This window comes from Pristiophorus japonicus, chromosome 20, assembly GCF_044704955.1.
Source record: "Pristiophorus japonicus isolate sPriJap1 chromosome 20, sPriJap1.hap1, whole genome shotgun sequence".
Classification (NCBI taxonomy): Eukaryota; Metazoa; Chordata; class Chondrichthyes; family Pristiophoridae; genus Pristiophorus; species Pristiophorus japonicus.
Genome location: NC_091996.1, coordinates 5,196,744 through 5,217,283, shown reverse-complemented (window position 1 = coordinate 5,217,283; position 20,540 = coordinate 5,196,744). Strand labels below are relative to the sequence as shown.

At 46.2% G+C, this 20,540-nt stretch overlaps 1 protein-coding gene across 1 annotated transcript in view; it reads left to right on the top strand.

Moving 5' to 3' along the window:
* Positions 1-20,540, top strand: part of tbc1d13 (TBC1 domain family, member 13) — a 58,554-nt gene that overhangs the window by 27,901 nt on the left and 10,113 nt on the right. The window contains exon 11 of the mRNA XM_070863586.1: positions 16,789-16,890. Coding sequence (XP_070719687.1) covers positions 16,789-16,890 — 102 coding nt within the window. The remainder of the gene's footprint in view (positions 1-16,788; positions 16,891-20,540) is intronic.

Genomic DNA, 20,540 nt, shown 5'->3' with positions numbered 1-20,540 from the left:
AAAAATAATCAATAATTGCATTTGAAATTCTATCAGTTTTCAACGATGCAACAAAGTAAGATTACAGTACTAGTGTACCCTGTCACCTTGGTTGTCGTATCTTCGTGCTCATCTCTCGGAGGACAGTGTGGAAGGATTCGCAGAGCGACTAACGGCCTGGCAGGGTGGTGTTGCCGTTGTTTTCGTATCCTCTCGCACATCCCTTCGTGTAGAAGGATTCGCGGGCCGACTGACAGTCTGATGAGCCCATGACCTGAACACTCCGTCCGTAGCTATAACCATCTTCCCCTGGTGTCCCCCAAGCAGCTATCCTTGGCCCCCTCCTATTTCTCATCGACATGTTGCTCCTTGGTGGCATCATCTGGAAACGCAGCGTCAGTTTCCAAATGTACGCTGATGACACCCAGCTCGACCTCATCGCCACTTCTCCCGACCCCTCCGTGGTCTCCCAATTGTCAGACTGCTCGTGCAACGTCCAGTTATGGACGAGCGGAAATTTTCTCCAATTGAGTGTTGTGAAAACCGAAACCATTGTTTTCGGTCCCCGCCACAAACTCCGTTCCCTAGCCGCCGACTCCATCCCTCTCCTCCCCAACTCCTGTCTGAGGCTGAACCACACTGTTTGGTCTTCTATTTGACCCCGAAATGAGCTTTCGACCACATATCCGCAGCATAACTAAAACCGTCTATTTCCACCTCCGTAACATCGCCCGTCTCCACCCCTGCCTCAGCTCATCCGCTGCTGAAGCCCTCATCCGTGCCTTTGTTACCTCTACACTTGACTACTCCAACGCACGCCTGGCTGGCCTCCCACATTCTACCCTACGTAAACTATAGAGGTGTTCCAAAACTCGGCTGTCCGTGTCCTAACTCACACCAGGTTCCGCTCACCCATCACCCCTGTGCTCACTGACCTACATTGGCTTCCGGTTAAGCCTCGATGTCAAAATTCACATCCTTATTTTCAAATCCCACCATGACCTCGCCCCTCCCTATCTCTGTAATCTCCTCCAGCCCCACAACCCCCCCCGAGATGTCTGCGCTCCTCAAATTCTGCCCTCTTGAGCCTCCCCGATTATAATCGCTCCACCATTGATGGCCGTGCCTTCAGCTGCCTGGGCCCCAAGCTCTGGAACTCCCTGCCTAGACCTCCCTGTCTCTCTTTCCTCCTCCAAGATGCTCCTTAAAACCTCCCTCTTCGACCAAGCTTTTGGTCACCTGCGCTGATTTCGACTTGTGCAGCTTGGTGTCATTTTCTAATCTCCCAATACTCCAGTGAAGCGCCTCGGGACGTTTTACTACGTTAAAGGCGCTATATAAATACATGTTGTTGTTTATAACCAGCCAATGAGGGGGAGGGGCTTAGTCCTAGAACGGGGGGGGGGATGGTTATAAGGGCTTCCACAAACCCATATGATGAGGGGGGAGGGTGCCCACTGGACGCGAGTATCCCGCTGACTGTCGAGCCAGAGCCGGAGATTGCTGGGACTGTCTCGAGTCGGGTTCGAACCCTGTATCTTCTCACTCGGAGGTGGGAATGCTACCACTGAGCCAAAAGCTCGCTCCGCTACCTTAGTGTGAGCTGTACCAGCACAGCCGCTGCATCCTTTTTAGCGTTTAATGCACTGCCGCAGCGGTCAGCTACCTGGGCCCCAAGCTCTGGGTCTCCCTCCCTAAACCTCTCCGTCTCGCTTGCCTCTCTTTCCTCCTCTAAGACAGTCCTTGAAACCTACCTCTTTCACCAAGCTTTTCGACAGCCTGCCATTATTTCTTCTTCTGTGGCTCACTACATTAAAGGCGCTATAGAAATACAAGTTGCCGCTGGCAGTTCTGCCCTCTCCAAAGGCCCAGAGAGCCACCCACAGAGGTGGCTTCCCCAAGCGGAGGGAGCTATGGGTTTCTGCCCACTTTAGACTGCCGCTGCAGGCTAGAGCACCAGGACTGATGTCCTCACTTCCATTTGCATGCTCCCGCCCCCCCCCCCCCCCCCCACACACGACTCTGGGGACAGTGTGAATTGCAGCGCCCCTGTTGCCGCGAGGTGTTTTTGCAGCACTGGGGGACCACTGCGCTACATCGATAAGAGGCATTCGTTTCCTGCTACCTCTTTCACTAGCACACTAGCTCCCTCTGCTGGACATCGTCTGGCCTGCAGCTAGTACAGCACTACTCTGGGTGGAGCTGGTCCTACTCGTGCCGACTCCTCCGCCCCCCTCCCCCCATGGTCTCTGAATGCAATGCTCTACGTAAACCTCACGAGAAGGGAGGGGGTTATTGGCGAATTGCAATGAGATTTGGATCCAAAGTTTTCTGGAACGGGACCAATAGGTGTTGCGAAGGAGCATTGAGGGGTATAGAGATAGAATGATACAGCACATAAGGAGGCCATTCGGCCCATCGTGCCTGTGCCGGCTCTTTGAAAGAGTTATCCAATTAGTCCCACTCTCTTGCTTTGTCTCCTTTTTGAAGTATTTTTCCAATTCCCTTTTGAAAGTTATTGTTGAATCTGCTTTCAGGCAGTGCATTCCAGATCATCATAACTCACTGCGTAAAAAGAGATCTTGTCTTTTTGCCAGTTATCTTAAATCTGTGTCCTCTGGTTACCGACCCACCTGCCAGTGGAAGCAGTTTCTCCCCGTCTCCCTATGACTGAGGTGACATCAGGGAAAAATAGAATGAAAGTCAAAGCTAAAGGCACTATATCTGAATAGATGAATTAATAGCGCAGATAGAAATTAATAGCTTTGATCTAATAGCCATTACGGAGACCAAGGTTGAGAAATAAATATTCCAGGATGCTTAACTTTTAGAAGAGATAGGCAAAACGGAAAAGGAGGAGGGGTAGCCCTGATAATAAAGGATGGGATAAAGACAGTACAGGGAAAGGATCGTAGCTTCAAAAATCAAGTAGAAGAATCAGTTTGGGTGGAGCTAAGAAACAGCCAGGGACAGAAAACATCGGTGGGAGATGTTTATAGGCCCCCAAACAGTAGTGATAATGTAGGGCAGAGTATAAATCAGGGAATTAGAGGTGTATGTAACAAGGGTAATACAGTAATCATGGGGGCCTTTAATCTACATATAGATTGGACAAACCAAATTTGCAGTAATATTGTGGAGGACGAATTCATGGAATGTATACAAGATAGTTTTCTAGATCAGTATGTTGAGGAACCAACTAGGGTAGAGGTTATTTTAGATCTACTATGGTGCAGTGAGAAAGAGTTAATTAATAACCTTGCAGTAAAAGGGCCTCTAGGGAAGAGTGACCATAATATGATAGAATTTTATAGTACGTTTGAAAGTGATTTAGTTAAATCCGAAACTAGGGTCTTAAATCTAAACAAAACTATGCAGCTATGAGGGGGCGAGTTGGTTGAGGTAGATTGGGAAACTACATTAAAAGTTATGACGGTAGACATGCAATCACTAGCATTTAAAAAATGAACACACAATTTACAACAAATATATATTCCTTTTAAGGTAGAAAAACTCCACAGGAAAAGTGGTCAAACCATGGCTAACAAGAGAAGTTAAAGATAGTATTGATCAAAGGAAGAGGCTTATTGGGTCCAAGTTTCCACATGATTTGCACCTGATTTTTAGGAGCAACTGGTGGAGAACGGACTATCTTAGAAATCGCAATTCTCCACATTTTTGTTTCTGCAGTTCAAGTCAGGTAGAACAGTTCCACTTTGGCACAGAATTTTTTCTTCAAAAGGGGGCGTGTCCGGCCACTGACGCCTGATTTGAAAGTTTCCACAGTGAAAACGTACTCCAAACTAACTTAGAATGGAGCAAGTGAAGATTTTTGTAGAACTGAAAAAACCTGTTCTACACATTAAAAAATCAGGCGCAGGTTACAAATTAGGCGTTCAGAACGAGGTGGGGGGGAGGGAAGTCATTAAATTCTACAATAAATCCTTATTTATACTTCTACAAATATTATACAAATAAATCCAACCTGAATAAACATTTATAAGCAAAGAAAAGATTAAATAAACCATCTTCCTACCTGTGTGAAAGTGCTTCAGCCAGGGAGAATGGTGCAGGAAGCCTCACAAAACGAGGCAGCCGTTCCCGAACGCTGGGTGGGGGGGGAGGAAGCCATTCCAGACGGCGGGAGGGAGGGAGGGAGACAGAAGGCTGCAGGAAGCCTCAGAAATTGAGGAGCCATTTCCCGACGGCAAAAGTGGGAGGTCGTCGGGAAACAGCTGCCTCAACTTTCTGAGGCTTCCTGCAGCCTTCTCAGTGCTGATGTGCTGAGGGCAATGTGCTTTTATTTAAAAAATGTTCAAAAATTAAACAGCTACAAAGAACTACAAAAATGGCCGAGTGCCAATGTTTCCTTCACACTGCGCGTGGGCGAACGCTCCAACGCGCACGCGCAGCGTTGCCAGCAGGAAAAAAAACTCATTTAAATAGTGCCCGCCCCCTCCCACTTACAAAATCGCCGCGAGTGTAGGCTCCGCCCCCCTGGGCGCCGCGCCAGGCAGACAAGGAGTTGCAGGGCTCTGCAGAATCGCGAATTTTTTTTAGGCGCGAAAAACGGGCGCCCAGTTCGGAGGGGCGCCCGTTTTTTATCGTGTGGAAACTTGGGCCGATAATGTTGCCAAAAAGAGCAGTAAGCCTGAGGATTGGGAGGATTTTAGAATTCAGCAAAGGAGGACCAAGAAATTGATAAAGAAAGGGAAAATGGAATATGAGTAAACTAGCGAAAGACATAAAAGCACACTGTAAAAGCTTCTATAGGTATGTAAAAAGGAAAAGATTAGCAAAAGCAAATGTGGGTCCCTTACAGGCTGAGACAGGAGAAATTATCATGGGAAATAAAGAAATGGCAGAGAAATTAAATAAATACTTTGTGTCTGTCTTCACGGAAGAAGACACAAAAAACCTCCCGGGAATAGAGGAGGACCAAGAGTCTAGTGAGAATGAGGAACTGAAAGACATTAGTATTAGTAAAAAAAATAATACAGGTGCAGCATTCCGAACTCGGGACCGAGGCCGTTCCGGATTTTGGGTCTTGCCGGATTTTGCAACGTCTTTCTAACGTCATGAATCTGGAAACACCCGAGCCCCAGGTTCGGGTATTTCCGGATTTCGCAGCGTCAGAAAGTGGGGGGGTACTACTCTCGGAGGAGCTGTTCGGGTCGCCAGGCGATGAGGTCGTCGGGCGGGGCCCTGCCGCCCGTGGAGTTGTTCGGGCAGGCCCCTGCCAAAGAGAAGCTGGTCGGTTGGCCCCGTCGCGGAGGTGGTGTTCGGGCCGGCGAGGAGGCCCCGAGGTCGGTCGGGCAGCGGGGGCGAGGTGAGGGGTGGTGTGGCGAGGCCCGAGGTCTGGCGGCTGTGGCACCTCGAGGTTGGCAGGGTCCGGATTCCGGAACATTTTACGGATTCTGGACGACCCTGCCGCTAATCGGTCTGGATTCCGGAACTCCTGATTTTGGACGCTGCACCTGTACTGGAGAAATTAATGGGATTGAAAGCCAATAAATCCCCTGGACCTGATGGCCTAAACCCTAGGGTTTTGAAAGAAGTGGCTATAGAGATAGTAGATGCATCTTCCAAAATTCCATAAATTCTAGACCAGTTCCCGCAGATTGGAAGGTAGCCAATGTAACCCCGCTATTTAAGAAAGGAGGAAGAGAGAAAGTGGGGAACTAGAGACCAGTTAGCCTGACATCAATCGTAGGAAAAATGCTAGAATCTATTATTAAGAATATGGTAACAGGGCACTTAGAAATTAAAAATAGGATTGGGCAGAGTCAACACAGATTTATGAAAGGGAAATCATGTTTGACAAATCTGATGTTGTAGCTCGCAGAATAGATAAGGGAGAACCAGTGGATGTGGTGTATTTGGATTTTCAGAAGGCATTTGATAAAGTGCCACACAAGAGGTTATTAAACTAAATTTGGGCTCATGGGATTGGGGGTAATATACCAGCACGGATTGAGGATTGTTTTAATGGACAGAAAACAGAGAGTAGGAATAAACGGGTCATTTTCTGGTTGACAGGCTGTAACTAGTGGGGGACCGCAAGGATCAGTGCTTGGGCCCCAGCTATTCACAATCTATATCCATGATTGGGATGAGGGGACCAAATGTAATATATCCAAGTTTGCTGAGGATACAAAGCTAGGTGGGAATGTAAGTTGTGAGGAGGATGCAAAGAGACTTCAATGGGGATATAGACAGGCTAAGTGAGTGGGCAAGAACATGACAAATGGAATATAATGTGGAGAAATGTGAAGTTATCCACTTTGGTAGGAAAAATAGAACAGCAGAGTATTTTTTAAATGATGGGAGACTGGGAAATGTTGGCATCAGAGGGACCTGTCTGTCCTTGTACACAAATCACTGAAAGTTAACATGCAGGTACAGCAAGCAATTAAGAAAGCAAATGGTATGTTGGATGGATTTGAGTATAAGAGTAAAGATGTCTTACTGCAATTATATAGGGCCCTGGTGAGACCACACCTGGAGTATTGTGTACATTTTGGGACTCCTTACCTAAGGAAGGATATACTTGCCATAGAGGGAGTGCAACAAAGGTTCACCAGACTTATTCCTGGGATGGGGGGATTGTCCTATGAGGAGAGATTGAGTAGACCTGACCAAGCTTTTGGTCATCTGCCCTCATTTCATATGTGGCTCGGTCTCAATTTTTTGACTCTCAACACTCTTGCGAAGCACCTTGGGACGTTTTACTACGTTAAAGGTGCTATTTTAAATACAAGTTGTTGTAGTATATTCTCTAGAGTTTAGAAGAATGAGAGGTGATCTCATTGAAACATACAACATTCTTACAGGGCTCGACAGGGTAGATGCAGGAAGAATGTTTCCCCCTGGCTGGGGAGTCGAGGACCAGGGGTTTCAGTCTCAGAATAAGGGGTCGGTCATTTAGGACTCAGATGAGAAATTTCTTCACTCAGAGGGTGGTGAATTTCTGGAATTCTCTACCCCAGAGGGCTTTGGATGCTCAGTTGTTGAGTATATTCAAGACAGAAATTTTGAATATTCGGGGAATCAAGGGATATGGAGAGAGTGCAGGAAAATGGGATTGAGGTAGAAGATCAGCCAAGATCTTACTGAATGGTAGAGCAGGCTCAAGGGGGTGAATGGCCTACTCCTGCTCCTAATTCTTATGTTCTTATATCAAATTCCCTTAAGGTTTTCAACACTCATAAAACCACCTTCTCTAGTCTCTCCACATAACAGAAGCCCCTGATATCATTCTAATAACACTCCTCCTACCATCCTGGTAGTCACATGATCCAACAATAATGGAGTTGTTCACAAATCGCAGCGATCAATTTCATTCGATACATTTCTTTTTAATTCTCAACCTGCCACAGTGAAATTTGAACTCGTATTCTCTGGATTATTAATCCAGGCTCCTGGATGATTGGTCCAGAAACATAAACACTAAGCTGTTATACCCCAAAGGTGATTGCAGGATTGAATAGTTTTGATGGGCTGATGGGCCTTTGCTGACTCTGATGTGTTAAGTGACGTATTTAAGATGGCCACCGTTCATTGTGGGAGGGCTGTGTTAATGAGCTGTGCGGACCAGGGAGTTCCGGGATTCACTTCCCGGAGGATTAGCTTTTGGCTGGAGTGGCAGCAGCTTCTGAACTCCTGGGACAGGGAGGGGAGAACATCAGCCAGGATTCTCCTATCTGACTCCCCGACCTCCGCAGTCCCTCTCCCTGCCCCCCCCTCAGTAGCAGAGTTGGCACATTGAACTCTGTGCAGGGAAACTGCGATTGCAAACCGGTGCCCGATCACTCTCTGGCACGTGATGCTATGTGTCATCACGCCGCCTTTCTTTGTCTTGCGTTCCTTTTAAACCATTTCGAGCTTGATTCGGCAATCTTGCAGAAACACGTAATTGAACCTGGCAGCCTTGTAAATTCCCGTAAGCCTCTAAATGTACAAATGCCAGTCGTCATTTGATGTCCGATGGGCGGGGTGCAAGACTGGATTTGTCCACGTTCCGGCCATTAACCTGCCCCTGTACCGCTGGAGTTTTTGGTTCCATTCACTGGAGAAAATTGGAAATGATTCGATTTCAAGCGATGCAGTGACGTTGGCGCAAAGAGTTGTGATTTCTACCACTGGATGTGGGCAGTGACTGGATTTCAAGCCCATGCTTGAGATGTCGATGGCCAGAAAACTGGCAGTGTTGTGCAGCACTGCCGTCAGTGCTATAAGAAGCTGTGCCATTTTGTTGGAAATAGCCATGTTAAGGCTATCTCTGGTCACTTTAATAATCAGGATCAACTGTAAACCAATCTGGTGGGTATATTGTGTTTAATCAATCAGTGTTTGAGACGGAATATAACACGTTAGTTATACAGCAAAAACATACGTCCATGAAAAGTAGCTGATACCGATCCGATTGGACAAACAGCTGGCGTACGTGAGCAGTTCTCTTGCTTGCAGTCTCTTTCGCTTCGTGTAGAGCTTCCTCTGGTAAAGCATGGGATCGCTCAAAGAGCGTTTGACCAGCCCAGCTTCTGCCTCGCTCTCTCCTCACACCATTTGCACCGAATAGACCTTTTTATTCTCTTTTTAGGGATGGGCCTGGAAAGGAATATTGACAAGACCTTTTGACCTATTGGGGTTTCCCTAAAAACTTGCTATCCAGTTCTTTGTTTTGATTCTGAATCAAAGCCGGCCTTAAAGATTTTGGCCACATGTCTTTCTTTGTTTATACTTTCCCAGGGTTTCTTCCTGTGGAAATCATTTTATCTCTCTTGTCCTTATTCTCTCGGGTACAATCCTGAAGCTCAAACCAGAAAACTGCTCACTTCAGAGCCGTTATCTCTTTTACGATGTAACAACTCCTAAAACTTCCATCTATTCTATGTCTTTCTATAGCAAATTGTCTTAAAGATACATAAACAAAGTTGGTCTTAACTTGGAAACCACAGATGGTGGCTATAACATCTCAGCAGGGTACCAAAACATTAGCATTTCTAATCATCTAATCACCATATCATCATCATAGGCAGTCCCTCGGAATCGAGGAAGACTTGCTTCCATTCTTAAAATGAGTTCTTAGGTGGCTGAACAGTTCAATACGAGAACCACAGTCTCAGTCACAGGTGGGACAGATAGTCGTTGAGGGGAAGGGTGGGTGGGGCAGGTTTGCCGCACGCTCTTTCCGCTGCCTGCGCTTGATTTCTGCATGCTCTAGTTGAGGACCCAGAGGGCGATGAGACTCGAGGTGCTCAGCGCCCTCCCAGATACACTTCCTCCACTTAGGGCGGTCTTTGGCCCTAATCATCTAATATTAGTCTGAGGAGACACTTCGGCTCCAACTCTAACAACAATTTAAACACAGCATTCTTCGCGCCAGTTTTAATCGCATAGCCATATACATGTTGTACACCCCTGATTTCTAACACACTGTCAGTGCTGTAAGGAGCCATGCCAGTGTTGGTGGCTATAGGATTATATGAAATTTACAGCACGGAAGGAGGCCATTCGGCCCATCATGTCCGCGCCGTCCGACAAAGAGCTACCCAGCCTAATCCCACTTTCCAGCTCTCGGTCCGTAGCCCTGTAGGTTACAGCACTTCAAGTGCACATCCAAGTACTTTTCAAATGTGGTGAGGGTTTCTGCCTCTACCACCCTTTCAGGCAGTGAGTTCCAGACCCCCAGCACCCTCTGGGTGAAAAAAATTCCCCTGAAGTCCCCTCTAAACCTCCTACCATTTACTTTAAAGCTATGCCTCTTGGTTGATGACCCTTCTGCTAAGAGAAATAGGTCCTTCCTATCCACTTTATCTAGGCCCCTCATAATTGTATACACCTCAATAAGGTCTCCCCACAGCCTCCTCTGTTCCAAGGAAAACAAAACATCCTATCCAATCTTTCCTCATAGCTAAAATTCTCCGGTCCAGGCAACATCCTCGTAAATCTCCTCTGTACCCTCTCTAGTGCAATCATATCTTTCCTGTAATGTGGTGACCAGAACTGCACGCAGTACTCTAGCTGTGGCCTAACATAAGAACATAAGAAATAGGAGCAGGAGTAGGCCACATGGCCCCTCGAGCCTGCTCCGCCATTTAATAAGATCATGGCTGATCTGATCATGGACTCAGCTCCACTTCCCTGCCCGCTCCCCACAACCCTTTTTCCCTTATCGCTCAAAAATCTGTCTATCCACTCTATCTCGGCCCCTCATAATTTTATACACCTCAATAAGGTCTCCCCTCAGCCTCCTCTGTTCCAAGGAAAACAAAATCAGCCTATCCAATCTTTCCTCATAGCTAAAATTCTCCAGTCCAGGCAACATCCTCGTAAATCTCCTCTGTACCCTCTCTAGTTCAATGACCCAGCCTCCACAGCTCTCTGGGGCAGAGAATTCCACAGATTTACAACCCTCTGAGAAGAAATCCTTCCTCATCTCAGTTTTAAATGCGTGGCCCCTTATTCTGAGACTATGTCCCCTAGTTTTAGTTTCCCCTATCAGTGGAAATATCCCCTCTGCACCCACTTTGTCCAGCCCCCTCATTAGCTTATATGTTTCGATAAGATCACCTCTCATTCTTCTGAACTCCAATGAGTATAGGCCCAACCTACTCAACCTACCTTCATAAGTCAACCCCCTCATCTCCGGAATCAACCTAGTGAACCTTCTCTGAACAGTCTCCAATGCAAGTATATCCTTCCTTAAATACGAAGACCAAAACTGTACGCAGAACTCTAGGTGTGGCCTCACCAATACCCTGTACAGTTGTAGCAGGACTTCTCTGCTTTTATACTCTCTTCCCCTTGCAATAAAATTCAACATTCCATTTGCCTTCCAGATTACTTGCTGTACCTGCATACTAACGTTTTGTGTTTCATGCACAAGGACCCCCAGGTCCATCTGTACTGCAGCACTTTGTAATTTTTCTCTCTTTAAAATTATAATTTGCTTTTCTATTTTTTCTGCCAAAGTGGATAACCTCACATTTTCCCACATTATACTCCATCTGCCAAATATTTGCCCACTCACTTAGCCTGTTTATATCCCTTTGTAGATTTTTTGTGTCCTCCTCACAGTTTGCTTTCCCACCTTTGTATCATCAGCAAACTTGGCTACATTACACTCGGTCCCTTCATCCAAGTCATTATTATAGATTGTAAATAGTTGAGGACCCAGCACTGATCCCCACAGCAGCCCCACTAGTCACTGTTTGCCAACAGAAAAATGACCCATTTATCTCGACTCTTTGTTTTCTGTTAGTTAGCCAATCCTCTATCCATGCTAATATATTACCCCCAACCCCGTGAACTTTTATCTTGTGCAGTAACCTTTTATGTGGCACCTTATCGAATGCTTTCTGGAAATCCAATACACCATATCCACTGGTTCTCCCTTGTCCACCCTGCCTGTTACATCCTCAAAGAACTCCAGCAAATTTGTCAAACATGATTTCCCTTCATAAAACCATGCTGACTCTGCTTGATTGAATGATGTTTTTCCAAATATCCTGCTATTGCTTCCTTAATAATGGACTCCAGCATTTTCCCAACGACAGATGTTAGGCTAACTGGTCTATAGTTTCCTGCTTTTTGTCTGCCTCCTTTTTTAAATAGGGCCGTTACATTTGCAGTTTCCCAATCTGCTGGGACCGCCCCAGAATCCAGGGAATTTTGGTAGATTACAACCAATGCATCCACTATCTCTGCAGCCACTTCTTTTAAGACCGTAGGATGTAAGCCGTCGGCTCCAGGGGACTTGTCCGCCTTTAGTCCCATTATTTTACCGAGTACTACTTCATTAGTGACAGTGATTGTATTAAGATCCTCCCTCCCTATAGCCCCTTGATTATCCACTATAGGGATATTTTTAGTGTCTTCTACTGTGAAGACTGATACAAAATATTTGTTCAATGTCTCTGCCATTTCCCTGTTCCCCATTATTAATTCCCCAGTCTCATCCTCTAGGGGACCAACATTTACTTTAGCCACTCTTTTTTCCTTTTTATGTATCTGTAGAAACTCTTACTATCTGTTTTTAGATTTTGTGCTAGTTTACTTTCAGAATCTATCTTCCCTCTCTATCATTTTTTAACTTGTTCTTTGCTGGCTTTTAAAAGTTTCACAATCCTCTGGCCTCCCACTAGTCTTGGCCACATTGTGTGCCCTTGTTTTCAATTCGATACCCTCCCTTATTTCCTTAGTTAGCCACGGATGGTTATCCCTTCTCTGCACAATCTTTCCTTCTCATTGGGATATATTTTTGTTGCAAGTTATGAAATATCTCCTTAAATGTCTGCCACTGCTCATCAACCCCCCCATACTTTAGTCTATTTTCCCAGTCCACTTTAGCCAATCCTGCCCTCATACCTTTGTAGTCTCCTTTATTTAAGCTTAGGACACTGGTTTGAGATCCAACTTTCTCACCCTCCAACTGAATTTGAAATTCAACCATGTTATGGTCACTCATTCCTAGAGGATCCTTTGCTAGGAGATCGTTTATTAATCCTGTCGGAAGCGACGTGGAGCGAAGGTCAGAAGAGGAGAGGACGGACAAGGCATGGAGGAGCGGAGAGGTCGGAGTCCAGAGGTGGAGCAGCGTGGTCAAGACCAAGGGAAGGTGCAGCACGGGCCAATAGCGAGGTCGTGATGCCCACATTGCCGACTATGAATTCCACGTAGAGAGAGGTCCTGTGAGAAGGAGGAAGGAAGGAGGACAGTAGGAGTATGTTTGAGTTTGTGTATGTGTGTATTGGCACATGTGGCAGAGCCTGGTCTCCAGTCGTCTTGGATACCCTCGTCACTGGACCAAGACGTTGCTCCGTCCAAGCCCGTGTGGTGGCTGGTGTGCAACGGCCACACAGCCAATTTTTGTATCCTCTGCAGACTTCTTAATCATACCCCCTCAAGTCTAAATCATTGGTATATACCACAAGGATATATAAGGAGCAGTGCCACCACTGAATTGGGCTTCTGCCTGGACTTCACAAAATAGCTGGGCTCCAACACCAGCCAGACACTCGAAGGAAGACAGGCAAAGGATACCCGGAAGACAAGTTATCCGAAATCCTCTCTTGAACACTGGCCGGCTGTCGAGCAGGCTTGCTAGACTTCAAAGTGTGTTGGTGTGAGAAGACTTTTTTTTTTATTCGTTCCTGGGATGTGGGTGTTGTTGGCAAGGCCAGCATTTATTGCCCATCCCTAATTGCCCTCGAGTAGGTGGTGGTGAACCGCTGCAGTCCGTGTGGTGAAGGTGCTCCCACAGTGCTGTTAGGGAGGGAGCTCCAGGATTTTGTCCTGGCGATGATGAAGGAACAATGACATATTTCCAAGTCAGGATGGTGTGTGACTGGGAGGGGAACGTGGAGGTGGTGGTGTTCCCATGTGCCTGCTGCCCTTGTCCTTCTAGGTGGTAGAGGCGGTGGGTTTGGGAGGTGCTGCCGAAGAAGCCTTGGCGAGTTGCTGCAGTGCATCTTGTAGATGGTACACACTGCAGCCAGGGGGCGCCGGTGGTGGAGGGAGTGAGTGTTGAACGTGGTGGATGGGGTGCCAATCAAGCGGGCTGCTTTGTCCTGGATGGTGTCCAGTTTCTCAAGTGTTGTGTGGCGTGTGACCTAACAATTCGAGAATAACAATGGAGCAGGAGGGGCACTCGGATGTACCAAGGCATGACATGGAGTGGGGGAGGTTGGATCAGTACCCAGTGCCCCCCACCACGTGCTGTGGTGCCCAGTCTGTGCCATGATGGAGCTCTTGCGCACCACCTGCTGGTCAGTTTCAGGATGGCAGAAGTGTCGGAGCGTGATTACTCTCAGCCTGAGAGTAGCAGAGCTGGTTCTATCAGGAAAGTTTGATAAAAATACCTTTTTTTTTCCAAAGGAGAAAGTTGGAATCAGATAAAAAATGGTTTGAGATCCATGTGTGGAGAGAAGGGTGATGGAAAGGTTAGGTTCACAGTTAATTAACATCGCTATTAGATGGAAGTCTTAAAGTGAATCTCTTAATGACCCTGCGATGAAATACTGGTCTGAGGCTTGTGTCTGGAGTGATGTTTCACCGTGTACAATTGCACCCAAGTGACTTGCACTTAAAATCATTGTGGATTTAAGTGAGGTTGTGGGTGTTAACCACCTGCTCATTCTGTTGTGCTATATTAACGGTAACATTTTTAGACTGAGTGAGATCCTTAAACCTACGGCGAATATCGCAGTGGCCCCAAACCGATCGTGACACCAGAGTGGTTCTCCGGTATCATTTTTACCAGTTGACTACACTGCTTGTCCAAGGTGCAGCGAACTTTCCCGCTAAGCCGTGAGTCTCCTGCACAGCCCACTCGTCCGCTTTTACACTGAAGATACCGCGCTCTTGCGAAAATTTGAATAATCCGCACAGCCAGTTAAAGGGCCCACATAGGGGAAAATAAAGATTAGAGGGGATTGTTCATTTACAATCTTAAAATTGGGGGGAGGGGAGGGGCAGGGACATCCTGGTCGGGGGAGGAGGTTTGTGGCTTCAGTCACACGAAGGTGATCTCGGATCCGCCTCATCCATTATCATTATCATAGGCAGTCCCTTGGAATCGAGGAAGACTTGCTTTCACTCTTAAAATGAGTCCTTAGGTGACTGAACAGTCCAATATGAGAACCACAGTTCCTGTCACAGGTGGGACAGATAATTGTTGAGGGGAAGGGTGGGTGGGACTGGTTTGCCGCACGCTCTTTCCGCTGCCTGCGCTTGGTTTCTGCACGCTCTCGGTGATGAGACTCGAGGTGCTCAGCGCCCTCTGACGCTCCTCCTCCACTTAGGGCGGTCTTTGGCCAGGGACTCCCAGGTGTCGGTGGGGATGTTGCCCTTTTTCAGGGAGACTTTGAGGGTGTCCTTGTAACGTTCCCTCTGCCCACCTTTGGCACGTTTTCCATGAAGGAGTTCCGAATAGAACGCTTGCTTTGGGAGTCTCGTGTCTGGCATGAGAACAGTGTGGCCTGCCCAGCGGAGCTGATCAAGTGTGGTCAGTGCTTCAATGCTGGGGATGGGTGCGTCTGTCCTCCCAGGAGATTTGTAGGATCTTGTGGAGACAGCCATGATCTCATTGAATGACGGAGCAGGCTCGAGGGACTGAATGGCCTACTCCTGCTCCTATTTCTTATGAAGTGGTGAGGGGGGGGGGTGGGGGGAGTTAAAATGTTGGTTAAACTCCTTCTCAAAAGTCATCTCTTCGTTTCACAACTGTGTCATAGTAGCAAATGGCCATCTCGTTTTTTATATATTATATATATATATATTTATATATATATTAGAATGATTTGTGTCAAGTCATTGCAACAAATCCACTCCCTATCACGGGGAATCTGCTCATTAACAATCGGAAATGTTAGTTAGGATAATTTTTCTCCCCGTTTCCTCCCTTTTTAAAAAAATAATTAAATTCCCCTCCGTTTTGTCTTCCTTTATATTTGCTTTGTTTTTCCAATCTCTGCTGCCTGAAGGTGGTGGCTTTTTAAAAAAAAACTACCGATTTGTCGTACGCCTTCACCATCACCTCAACAGATCGAAAACATGTTCAGTCAGACATCTAGTAACTTGTCCTCTGACCTGTTAAATGGCAGCTTGCCAAGATCTATGACCTGTTTCTCTATAACTTAATAATGTAATACTGGAATTTTATGAAACCTCAGCCTATAACTTCCTCTCATCAAAAATGGGCATACTTCATACTGGAGTCTGAGTGTGTCTCTGCTTGCATATGTGTGTCTATCTACCTTTGTCTGTGTCTATCTACATGTATGTGTCTGTGTGACTGTCTACCTGTGTTTGTTTGTTGTCTACCTGTCTGTGTCTGTGTGTTTGCCTATCTCAGTCCCTGCCTGTGTATCTGTCTGCCTTTGCCCGAGGTTGTATGTGGCTGCCTGTCTCAGTCTTTACCAGTGTCTCTGTCTGCCTTTGCCTGTATTTGTGCTTTCTGTGTGTGCGGATGTCTAGCTCTCAGTCTGTGTGTGTTTGTCGGCCTTTTCAGTCGTGGCTCAGTGGGTAGCACTCTTGCTTCTGAGTCAGAAGGTTGCGGGTTCAAGTCCCCACTCCAGGAACTTGAGCACGTAAAAAAAATCTAAGCTGACACTCCGGTGCAGTATTGAGGGAGCGCTGCACTGTTGGAAATGCTGTCTTTCGGATGAGATGTTAAACCGAGGTCCCGTCTGCCCTCTCGGGTGGACGTAAAAGGTCCCCTGGCACTATTTGGAAGAAGAGCAGGGCAGTTATCCCCGATGTCCTGTCCAATATTTATCCCTCACTCATCATCACTAAAACAGATTATCTGGTCGTTACCATATTGCTGTTTGTGGGATCTTGCTGTGTGCAAGTTCGCTGCTGCGTTTCCCACAATACAACAGTGACTACACCTCAAAAAATACTTCATTGGCTATAAAGCGTTTTGAGACGGCTAGTGGTCATGAAAGGCGCTATATAGATGCCAGTCTTTCTTTTACCTCTGTCTGTGTGTGTCTGTCTACTTTTGCTTGTGTGTCTTTCTCTGCCTGTCTTTCTTTGCCTGTCTCTGTCTCTGTCTGGGTGTGTGTGTCTGTCTTTCTCTCTCTGCCTGTCTCTGTGTGTCTGTCTCTGTCTGTGTGTATCTGTCTTTGTCTGTCTTTCTCGATCTGCCTGTCTGTGTGTCTGTCTCTGTGTGTGTCTGTCTCTCTGTCAGTGCATACTCCTATTTCTAAATGTTGGACATGTCACCTCAATAAGTTTCTTTTCTCATGAACAAAATGCTTCTATTTTCATCAAACTTGATAAGTGACTTCCTCTCATCAGACAGTGGGTTCCTTTCGAAAAGCAGCTCGCTGGGAGGTATCTCTGTGTCCCATCTCCAAAGATCAGGTGGGGGATTTCACTGTCCAAAAGCACCAGTATTTGGTGAGTACTGTATTAGAAATCTCTCTAATGTGACTTTTGAAAAAGGCCACAGGCGGGGTGGGGGGGGGGTCGGATCTCGAGCATTTTATAGTTTGCTTTGATGAGGGTGGGAGAGTGATGTCTTTCACAGCTAAACTGCAGCGGCAGTTTCTCCTTTTCTGTGATGTCTCTCTCATTTGGTTCGATTTTAAACAAATTAATAGACTCGGCAAACTTTAATAAAATGAGCACATTTTACAAAAGCAAAATACTGCGGGTGCTGGAAATCTGAAATAAAAACAGAAAATGCTGCAAACACTCAACATCTAAAGAAAGACTTGCATTTATATAGCGCCTTTCACGACCTTGGGACATCTCAAAGCGCTTTAAGCCAATGAAGTACTTTTTGGAGTATAGTCACTGTTCTAATGTAGGAAACGTGGCAGGCAATTTGCACACAGCAAGCTCCCACACACACCAATGTGGGAATGACCAGATAATCTGTTTTAGTGATGTCGGTTGAGGGATAAATATTGGAGAACTCCTGCTCTTCAAAATAGTGCCATAGGATCTTTTACGTCCACCTGAGAGCAAACGGGGCCTCGGTTTAATGTCTCATCTGAAAGACGGCACCTCCGACAGTACCTGAAATGGAGAAGGAAAGAAAAAGAAAGACTTGCATTTATATAGCGCCTTTCACCACCTCAAGATGTCCCAAAGCAATTTACAGCCAATGAAGTACTTTCGAAATGCGGTCACTGTTGTAATGCAGGTGAGGAAGGGGAACATGATTAGGACTGGAACAAATAATGTTCCATGAATCCTGCAGAAAGACAGGCATGGCTAGGACCCACAAGGGTTCCCACAGTGACACCTTTTATTTGGGGCAAGTGAGCAAAGTTAAAGAAGCAGTGGTTCAGTGCGAGAGCAAGTTCAGCCAGGGTGGCGGTGAATGGACTTGCGTTCAAGGAACAAGGCCCAACTCTTCTCTCTCTCTCCACGGATGCTGCCTGACCTGCTGCGTGTTTCCAGCATTGTCTGTTTTTAATAGCAATAACTGTTGTCAGTGATAATGGGCAGCTATGTCTCCTTCACTTGTGCATTGATCACAGCTCCAGACAGGTCCCTCACCAACAGACCCAGGAGCCTGACTGGTGCACCAGTCTGACTTGAGTGCGTCTTTAACACCGCTTTCTAGCTCCTGTTGTCATAAGAACATAAGAAATAAGAGCAGGAGTAGGCCATACGACCCCTTGAGCCTCCTCCGCCATTTAATACGATCATGGCTGATCCGATCATGGACTCAGGTCCACTTCCCTGCCCGCTCCCCATAACTCCTGAATCCCTTATCAGGAGAAACTGCCTCTCTCTGTCTTAAATTTATTCAATGTCCCAGCTTCCACAGCTCTCTGAGGCAGTGGATTCCACAGATTTACAACCCTGTGAGAGAAGAAATTCCACCTCATCTCAGTTTTAAATGGGTGGCCCCTTATTCTGAGATCATGCCCTCTAGTTCTAGTCTCCCCTATCAATGAAAACATCCTCTCTGCATCCACCTTGTCAAACCCCCTCATCATCTTATACGATCACCTCTCATTCGATAAGATCACCTCTCATTCTTCTGCATTCCAATGAGTAGAGTACCAACCCCCTCAACCTTTCCTCAGTGCAGCTATGCTAACACACAACTGGTGTTTACACAGGGAGGGGAGCTGGAACAGTCACACACTTCATCCGAGAACGCCTGTGTCCTGTAGGGCCACATGAAGCTTTGGCAGAGAAACAGCTCAGAAAGGACAACAGTACATTCAAAAAGAGCAGCTAGGCATTTGTATCATGTGGTTGGGAAAAATACCCAAAATGGGCCAAAAATTGCGCTTTCTACGGGCGAATGACTCCGACCAAAATTTTTTTAACGAAAATACCTGGTGGTCCCAGAAGAACGAACACTTTCGCTCCAAGGCCTAGATGCATAGCCCAGCGTGGGGACCAACGTATTCCAGGAACATGTTTGCAGCCTGGGATCATGTTGGCCGGACCAACCAATGGGAATACGTATCCCCATTCACAGCAATGGTGAGTTCCGTTTGTACGGAGATCACCGTTACTGTGAATGGGAACACCCCAAAAACACACAATCATTTTAAATAAATAAAAACACTTCACATATTTAAAATTAATTGAAATTGAATGTTTTTGATTTAAAAAAAATATATTTTTTGAATTTTTTAAAATGTTTTAATAGCGGTAAAAATAAACTTACCTAAATGGACAGGGTTTTTAATATAAACATTAGTGATATTTTATTTTTCTATCTTTTAAAACTCACACTGGTAAAAGTAGGCTTGATGCTTTTACCAGGCGTAAGAGTTTGAAGAACATTCACTGGGCAAGAGTTGGGCAAATAGCCCAAATCTCTGCCCGCGAAAGCTCTTCCCCCCCCCCTCCCCCCTTCAAAAGAAATGTTGACCGTTCAGAAGTGCCCGATTTTGATGCATGCGCATCGCGCGCCGGGAATCGGAACTTGCGGGGCTTCTATGGGTGCATGCACACATCGTACACGACAATAAAGACCGCGATTTTTGTCCCAATATTTTCCTTTTAAATTCGCCTTCTGCAATCACTAACTTGTCACCTCAGTGACTTTCAAGAAAGATTTTCAAATTTACAAGCGTCAAATTTTTTCGCACAGGTTGAAAAAGTGTCCTACTCATTCGTACCTATCTTTCCATCTGTACCGAATACATTTAGCATCTTGCATCCAGCACATTTCCTGCCAACTTTTCCTATTATGTATTCCTATTTCCGCAGTTGTAATGGAAACTGCGTATGTAAACGTCACGCTATGATTGCAGTCTCCCGCCAGAGGAGCCATTGCAGCGCCACTGCTGGTGGGAGGGTGTAATTACAGTGTGACATGATTACATAGGCATTTTACATAGAAAATACCCCACACGAGTTGTTGGCCTTTATAACTAGAGGGCTAGAATATAATGGGGGGAAATGTTTTGCTACAGCTGTACAAAGCCCTGGTAAGACCACATCTGGAGCACTGTGTACAGTTCTGGGCACCGCATCTTAGCATTGGCCTTGGAAAGAGGGCAGTGCAGATTCACCAGAATGTTACCAGGGTTAGATTATGAGGAGAGACAGTTTTGGTTCCCTTAACTGAGGAAGGATATACTTGCCTTAGAGGCAGTGCAGCGAAGGTTCACTAAATTGATTCCTGGGATGAGAGGGTTGTTATCTGAGGAGAGATTGAGTAGATTGGGCCTACACTCTCTGGAATTTAGAAGAATGAGGTGATCTCATTGAAACATATAAGATTCTGAGGCGGATTGACAGTGTAGATGCTGAGAGGTTGTTTCCCCCGGGCTGGAGAGTCTAGAAATAGGGGGCACAGTCTCAGGATAAGGGGTCAGCTATTTAAGACTAAGATGAGGAGGAATTTCTTCACTCAGAGGGTTGTGAATCTTTAGAATTCTCTACCCCAAAGGACTGTGGATTCTGAATCATTGAGTATATTCAAGGCTGAGATCGATAGATTTTTGGATTCTAGGGGAATCGAGGGATATGGGGGATCAGGCAGGAAAGTGGAGTTTAAGTCGAAGATTGGCCATGATATTGAATGGCGGAGAAGCTCGAGGGGCCACATAGCCCACTCCTGCTCC